This window comes from Crocodylus porosus, unplaced genomic scaffold, assembly GCF_001723895.1.
Source record: "Crocodylus porosus isolate Cpor-Errol unplaced genomic scaffold, CroPor_comp1, whole genome shotgun sequence".
In the NCBI taxonomy this organism is placed as follows: domain Eukaryota; kingdom Metazoa; phylum Chordata; order Crocodylia; family Crocodylidae; genus Crocodylus; species Crocodylus porosus.
Window position 1 is genome coordinate 5,972,704 of NW_017728928.1, and position 8,420 is coordinate 5,981,123.

The 8,420-nt window shown below is 43.8% G+C and overlaps 1 protein-coding gene across 4 annotated transcripts in view; it reads left to right on the top strand.

Annotated features, from left to right (window-relative positions):
• Positions 1-8,420, top strand: part of TEX2 (testis expressed 2) — a 117,413-nt gene that overhangs the window by 74,183 nt on the left and 34,810 nt on the right. For all 4 annotated transcript variants that reach the window (XM_019542389.1, XM_019542387.1, XM_019542388.1 and 1 more), the window contains exons 3-4: positions 4,039-4,239; positions 5,135-5,471. In XM_019542389.1, the coding sequence (XP_019397934.1) occupies positions 4,039-4,239; positions 5,135-5,471 (538 nt within the window). The remainder of the gene's footprint in view (positions 1-4,038; positions 4,240-5,134; positions 5,472-8,420) is intronic.

The following is an 8,420-nucleotide window of genomic DNA, read 5'->3' on the forward strand; positions in this document are numbered from 1 at the left end:
TAATGTCTGTTCCTAAAGGGGCTGCTCAGCAACTCTTGATCATATTACTAATCCTACTGGGTTTGGTTGGGTTGAAACTCAAACATTTTTAGTTTATACACATTCCCTCATCACTGGAAAATATTGAATTCTGTCAGAATGCTAGAGTTTTTTGCCCCTGCTCTTTAGGTTGTTTGATTTCAAAGGAGAGTTAATACTGGCAACATGGAGGAGGGAATCCTCCAGTCAAACCAGAAAATTGTTCTTTTACTGTCTAATAGCATTTAGCTGATAAATTGGTACATCTACTTGTATGAATAATATGGCTGACCTTTCCTAAATGGTTTCAGCCAGTAGTTAACAAGACCATTTCAGTCTAGTTCTTCTGATAACTAAACACTTTCTCCCAATTCCAGCTGGGAGTTGAAGGGAACTACTGACCTTTTGCAGATGGAGATCACAGGATCAGTCTAAATGGAAAACAGCTGCAAAATAGCATATGACTGTGGCCATTGTCCTTCCTGAATTACCAAATTTCTTATTTTATTTAATTTTTTTAACTGCTTCAGGAGTACAAAAAACCAAACAGTTCCTACTCCTGCCTCTCCCTCTAAGTAAAGAAACCCATTGTTCCAATATTGTGGAATAACTTGTCTGTCACTAGTGGACTGTGACTTCAAAGTTGCTGTATTTTAAGTGCTGCCTAATAATTTTGTGTTTTGTCACATGGCAAAATAGTTGCCCAGAATTGAAAGCTTGCACTGGATTCCTAGTGAGTGTTTTGCAGGAACAAGAATTTTGGAGAGACCCTTTTTTAAGGTGAGAAATAGGGGGGGGAAGTAACAGGGCTTTCACAAAATTTTACATTTGTAAAGCAGGCATCTCGCAGAGCAGATCCACTTGGGGTAGTAAGAGGAACCCTAATTTATGTTGGGAAATCATCTATATAGGGGCAGACTCCCAGAACATTTAACAGACGTTTCTCTTCTGGTTTCAAACCATACAGTTTTTCACCTACTGGTGAACCACTTTCAAGATATTTCACAGCAAGGAAGTTAAAAATTGAGTGTAAAAAGAAATTTCGCGTGTTTAGAAGTACAGAATGGGCTGTGTTCTACCAGCATCACATTTAGATTGTATCCCAGATATTGGAGTAATAAGATCTGGATTTCTTAGCTTTGTTCTTTGAACTAAACTGTAAGTTATTTGTTAGTGTTTGAGTTTTGTGCCGTAACTAGGTGTTGCTTGATTGCCCCAGTTTGGGGTTAGGCAGTGAAAAGTCATTTTTGAAAATAATGGCCTCATTCCTGTAATTCCTGTAAATTGATGTTTGTTCCAGGAAAAATAGTATATATTAAAATGAGCCCCCTCGTGTATTGAACCTAGAGAATAAAGGAATAAGTAGTACGAGAATTTTTAGAAGCATTTCTGTTTGACTGGCTGATTACAGAGCTAATCCAGTTATTTTAAATGTAAAGCCTTAGCACATGGCAAAGATCAGTAAAGCAGAGTAGGGCTCTTCTCATTCCATTTCCTGCCAAGCCAAGGGACAGAGGGAGGAATATGTAAACAGTGGAAACCAAGGCACATCTCTCCTGTCTCGGTCCTCTTTTTTTGTCTGTCTTCTAGTTGAAAGACGTTTCTGTTACTGTGGGGGAAAATGTGGTGATCTTCAATAGTGTCCCTTTCCTACTGGTAATGATGTAATGTTAAGCAATCTTCCACTGTGGTGTTATCAACAAAAATACTGTCTAATGATGCAGACTCGCTACTCCATCACAGAAGAACGCTGATTGATACTGCCGTTGTGATAGTGGAGAGAATGGACAGGATGGGAGGTCGAGTACCTGGGATACTGAACTGCGACTTTAGATTGGGGTTCACTTCCTTGCTCTGCCACAGACTCACTGTATGACCTTGGCCGTGGTTAAATAGCTTTAATTTTAGTCTACCCCTTTCCCCAGTTGCCTGTTACAGATGGTGATAGTGCTTTCGCAATAATATTGATTGTGGAGATGTTCAGCTACTAAGGTGATTGATTCAGTGTAAATACCTAGATAAAACAGCAGTGTTTTTGCAGTTGACTTCTCTGTTTTAAGGTGCTTGTTTGCACTCTTCTTAATTACTAAGACCCATTCTTGAAAACTGTCATCTGTGGATTCTCACTCCTTGTCTTAGCTTGTCAGGAAGAGATGGGCAGAGCGTATTTGACTTTTACAGCCAGAACAAAGAAATGGGAGTGTGAGCCAAGCATCATCCTGGCGTTATGTAGTCTCCACTGGTGTAAGCGTTGCCTTTGAAACATTCTGGTTGGTTCTATCTCACCTGTGGTCAACGATGACCATGTTAGTGCCATCTAGAGCTCTTGTTATCTTTCAGCCTTTGCAAATCATTTGGGCAATTCAGCTGCTTGAGTACTAGAGGCAGGCTGAGAATTGGGGTGATGAAGTTGCTATTTGTAATCTGTCTCCACTGTGAAGAGTTACCAAGATAAGGGAAAGATTCTACACTTCCTCAGTTATTACAGAAGCTGTAACAGGTGACGGACCTGAGGCAAAACTGGTATGGGAATCTTCAAAGAAAGAAAATGAGTGTATGTACATGCAAGCTTCTATTTCTTTTGAAGTGTCTGAGGCTGCCTGAAGACAGAGCTGGCCTTGGCTCTGTGGATGAAAGGGATGAAGGTGAGACCAACTTCCAGAGGCATGGCCATGTATATGCCTCTTGATTTCACCAAGTGATACAGAGGCAGTTCATGGGGGAACTTCACGGGGAGCAAATGGAAGCTTCTCTAGATGTCTGTAGACTGCGCGCATAACTTGTGTTTGCATAGAGTAAATAACTTGCTCTGACTCTGGCACGTCACATGGTGTCCTTGTGCTTTGATAAGTCCAGCTGGAATTTCTGGATGAAATTCAACTGAAAACTAAATTTTTTGCTCAAATTTCTTGGCTTAATAACTTCCAGAAAGGAAATAGGCATTTGTGCCTAATACAAACAGCAAGCCTGCTGTGTGTGCTATAAACCAGACTGTCTTCTTTAATGCACTTGTGTTTAAACAATAGTTGGACATGTTCCATGTAGGCAAAACCTAACTATAACATTTCTCCAGGAAGCCAACTCTGGTGCTGGTTAACTCTAAAATGGTGTGGTGGTGGATTTTTAATTGAAATGTCAAAGCTGAGTGACTTAGAATTGCTATCGAACAGGTAAAGCTTTAACTTTCCCAGTATTGTGTTCATAGGTTTTAATGAAAGTCATGAAATGAACAGAGGATAGGTATCGCAATGCTGTAGTAGCTAGAAGTCCTCATGAACATATGGGATGTTTGTTCTGAGAGACTCTGGCTGTAGCTGCCACTGAAGCGCAGGGGTATTTTGCAGGTTTTGGTTAAGGAAATTGTTTTTAATGGAGTAGCGTAGCGTGTTGTAGTAACATGTTAGACTTCTTTGCAAGATCTGTGTGTGTATGTGGTTCTCCTACTTCTTCTATTTGCTGTCCACCCTTACCTTCTGCAAGGTTTTATTGTGTAGTTTTCTTCAGGGCACAGCATCCCTAATCCACTTGTCCTTGACTTCTTTTAGCTATGAGGATGTTTGGCATGTTGCAAGAGCAGGCTTTTGAGCCACAAATAGGAGTCATTAAGATCATGTTCAACAGGCTAAGGAGGAAATATTGATTTAAGTAGAGCTTGGCATCCATAGATCTTGCTGCATTTTGATAAAAGCAATTAAAATAGTTATCCCATTTGCACTGATTAAAAAAAAATTGGTACATGCAGTAATAACTAGCACAAAGTTGCAAAGAAGGCCAGTGCTAGAGGTAGGAGTACAGTCCTGGTCTTTTGACTTCTAGCTGGTGTCCCCATCTCTAGAGACTTCCTTGAGGACAGTTCTTTGTAGTAGACCTCTTGTGCCTTTGCATTCATTTTATGTGACTTGAATTGGGGAAAATCTCTGCCTTGCTACAAATGGTTTTGATGACTCTCTTGAATGTCTAGTTTTTGTATTGTCAGGTTGCCAATAATTTAAATAATTTGCAAGTATTTTTCTTCTCTAGGGATGGATGAATGAAATTTATAATTATGATCCAGAAACTTATCATGCTACATTGACTCACTCTGTTTATGTGCGACTAGAAGGAAGCACCTTAAGACTTTCAAAACCCAATAAAAATATTTCCAGAAGGGCTATTTACAATGAGCCTAAGCCTGATGTCTCCTACATCAGCCAGAAAATTTATGAGCTTACAGACAGCAAGGTGAGTTTCTTAAATTTTACTGCTGTTTCCCATTAGATTATAGTGCTGTTTCCCATAAAGAAGTCTTTGCAGTGAAATAGTCTTGCAGTATCTTACATTATTAATATGCTGTTATATATATCAATTTTGTTTTGTTTTCTTTTCTCATGTCTTGCCCACCATAGGAACATCTAAATACCTCAAGAAGAATGGGCTTGAGTGTTATGTAACTAGGCAGGTTTTTAGTCCTGCACAAAGCAGAAATTCCTGTAAACTAATGCAGTGTGGGAATTCTGTGCGTCATTCTCTGTATATACAGGAACATTACATGGCAGTTTTTGAGGCGTGCAACCAATTGCTTGCTTCAGATTGGCACAGTCTTTCCTTTGATCCAAAAGCAGGAGGATTCACAGACCATGGCGAGTGGTGCAGAAGAAGATCGGGAAGGTGGAAAGCAGGGGCAGTTCTGCTGCGTCATCTTCCTCTTTCTGTTGGAGCCACTTCCTTGCAGGCAGTTCTTTGTAGTGGGGTTGAGGCTGGGGTGAGGTCTTCCCTACACAGCATTGCCTCTCAGTGTAAAAATGAAAGCTAAGACTCTCTAACATGTTTAGGTTCTCACAATCCTAAGAACTGCCCCAGCAAAATCTTTTGAACAAGGCTCATCGCTGTACTTCCCCTTATTTGTCAGAGGACTTATCAGACTTGAGCCTGATGACTTTGCAGTGGGTTGAGTGTGCAACCCCCTACTATCATTGCAGTTCCATTGACTCGAGCGTATCACAAGAGTAAGCTTATGAACTAGACCTCCATCATGTTATTGCCTTTGCATAATGCAAAGGATCACGAATTAGAATGAATAAGATGCATCTAGAGAAGGTCTACGTGAATTAATCTAACCTTCTAACTTGGCCTACAGATCTATCTGGTTCCCAAGAGTCTGGCACGAAAGCGAATTTGGAATAAAAAGTACCCTATTTGCATTGAACTTGCTAGACAAGATGACTTTATGGCTAAAGCCCAGACTGATAGAGAGAGCTTGGAAGAAAAGTCATCTGCAGAAAAAATAGACTTAAGCAGTGAAGAATCCAAGAAACCTCAGGATGCAGCAAAGTCCACTATACAGAAGGATCAGGTGCTTTATCTCTTTGGAAGAACGGGTAGGGAAAAGGAGGAATGGTTTAGGAGATTCCTTCTGGCTTCCAAGTTAAAGTTGGACGCAAAGAAGCCATTCACTTTATGTGGAAACAAGCCAGGTAATGATTCTGTGTGTGTGTGTGTGTGTATGTGTATGTGTGTGTGTGTATATGTATAAAAAGGGCTTCGTCTGTCTGTCCGTAATGTTTTTAACCAAATGCACATGTGCCACCGAGAGGGCAGGTGGCGACTGGCTGTGCGGGCCTGAGTTTGAGCTGGGGAAGTCTGTGGTGGCAGCGGGGCTTTCCCATGCCTCCCTGCCTGAGAGCGAAAGGGTGAGTCATGGTGGTGGCTTTCCCTGGCCACCCATCCCCAATGACCCCCCGGCAGAGCTGGCAGGAGGAGGTGAGAAGTGGGGTAGCGGCTGTTGTTGGGGCCAGGTGGTAGGGAGGGAAGGGAGTCAGAAGGGGGCCCTGATAACAGCTGGCATGAAGGGGGGGCAGTGGGGAGGGAGGGAGGATGTTTGGGCACAAGGCTGGGAGAGGCGAAGGGGGGTGGTCGTGGTGGCAGCTGGGAAAAAAGTGAGGGAAGCGGGGAGGGGAGGAGGGGTCACAGTAGTGACCCCTCCTCCTCACTGGGGGGCCTGGCCCTGAGGTGGAGGTGCCTGGCCCTGGCTCTGAGGTGGGTGGGGGGAGTTCCTACGCTGGAGGAGGAGGTGGTAGCAGCAATGATGGAGGGAGTCTTTACATGACCAACCCCAAAGAGTGAGTGGGGTGTGAGGGGGGTTCATGTAAACACTCCCTGAAATCCATCATTCTTCATGGGCAATTAGCTAGACTTCTGTAAGTAACTGTATTTATTCTTTTAAATAAAGTGTTTAGAATGCAGTTACACCAGTTACAAAAAAGTGTCCCTAAAACTATTTTTCTACTCTCAATTTGTAAAGAGCCAGCTAAAGTATTAGCTCTTGGAAAGCAAATCCAAACATAATCATGCAAAATTAGCTATTCCATTAGATTTTTATAGTGAGTATGTATGTATTAAAACTGATCTGCTTTGTTACTTGAAAAAATAGTTTTAATAATTTTCTTTATCCTTGCCTCTTGTTGTAGTTTCATAGATGTTAGGGTCAGAAGGGACCTCAATAGATCATCAAGTCTGACCCCCTGCATAGGCAGGAAAGAGTGCTGGGTTCAGATGACCCCAGCCAGATGCCCATCCAACCTCCTCTTGAAGACACTCAGGGTAGGGGAGAGCACCACCTCCCTTGGGAGCCCATTCCAGATTTTGGCCACCCTCATTGTGAAGAAGTTCCTCCTAATGCCCAGTCTAAACCTGTTCTCTGCTAGCTTATGGCCATTATTTCTTGTGACTCCCAGGGGCGCCTTGGTGAGTAGAGCCTCACCAATTCCCTTCTGTGCCCCCATGATGAATTTATGGGCAGCCACAAGGTCGCCTCTCAACCTTCTCTTGCGGAGGCTGAAGAGGTCCAGGTGCCCTAGTCTCTCCTTGTAGGGCTTGGTCTGCAAGCCCTTAACCATACAAGTGGTGGTCCTTCTCTGGACTCTCTCCAGGTTATCCACATCCCTCTTGAAGTGTGGTGCCCAAAACTGGATGCAGTACTCCAGCTGCGGCCTGACCAGCGCCTGATAGAGGGGAAGTATTGCCTCCTTGGTTCTGTTTGTCATGTATCTGCTGATGCATGATAAAGTGCAGTTAGCTTTTCTGATGACTTCATCACACTGATGACTTGTGTTCATCTTGGAGTCCACTAAGACTCTGAGATCCCTTTCTGCTTCTGTGCTACCGAGCAGGTCATTGCATAGGCAGTAGGTATGCTGGACATTTTTCCTCCCTAGGTGCAGCACTTTGCATTTCTCCTTGTTAAATTGCATTCTGTTGTTTTCTGCCCATTTCTCCAACCTGTGCAGGTCTGCCTGTAGTTGTTCCCTGCCCTTTGGTGTGTCCACTTCTCCCCACAGTTTTGTATCATCTGCAGACTTGGACAAGGGAGTGAAGTGTACTCTGCCCAAGTCACTGATGAAGACATTGAAGAGTATCGGTCCAAGGACCAAACCCTGCAGGACTCCACTACCCATGCCCTTCCAGGTCAATACCGACCCATCCACCACTGCTCTCTGTGTATGGTCCTCTAGCCAATTTGCCACCCACCCATACTGTGTAATCATCCAGGTCACAGTCTCTTAACTTGTTCACCAGTATGGGTTGGGGATACAGTATCGAAGGCCTTCCTGAAGTCTAAGTAAATGATGTCAACCCCTACTCCTGTGTCCAGGTGTTTTGTAACCTGGTCATAAAAAGAGACTAGATTAGTCAGGCATGATCTACCTGCTGCGAACCTGTGTTGGTTTCCCCTCAGCATAATTTTTCCTGCTGGGCTCTCACGTATATGAGCCTTAATAATCTTTTCAAAGACTTTGCCAAGGATGGAGGCAGACTGACTGGCCTATAGTTGTCTGGATCCTCTTCTTGAAAATAGGGACCACACAGGCCCTTTTCCAGTCCTCTGGGACCTGGCCTGTGTGCCACGAGTGCTCAAATATTCTTGCCGGTGACTGCACTGACACCAGCCAGTGCCTTCAGTACCCGTGGATGGAGCTCATCCGGGCCTGCCAACTTAAACGCATTCAGTCCTTCCAAGCGACTCTGCAACATCTCCGGGTCAGGGCTTGGTAGTCTGGTGCCTAGCTTGTGCCTCTCTACAATCCCATTGTGAGACTTGTCTTGCCCCTTGTTTAGGAACACTGAGGCAAAGAACTCATTGAGGAGTTCAGCCTTGTCCCCCCGTCTGTCCCCAATTGCTTTTGCCCATTCAGTAGTGGTCCTATTCCACCCTGGGCCTTCCTTTTACTCCTTATATATCTGGGAAAAAAAATGTTGCTATGCTTAACTTGGGATGCCATCCTCAGCTCCATGGTAGCTTTGGCCTTTCTAACTGCCTCCCTACAACTGCGAGCTGAGGAGGTATACTCCTCTTTAGTAATCTCTCCCTGTTTCCACTGCTTATATGGCCCCCCCTTTTTGCCCTTAGGCTGCTCTGGATTTCT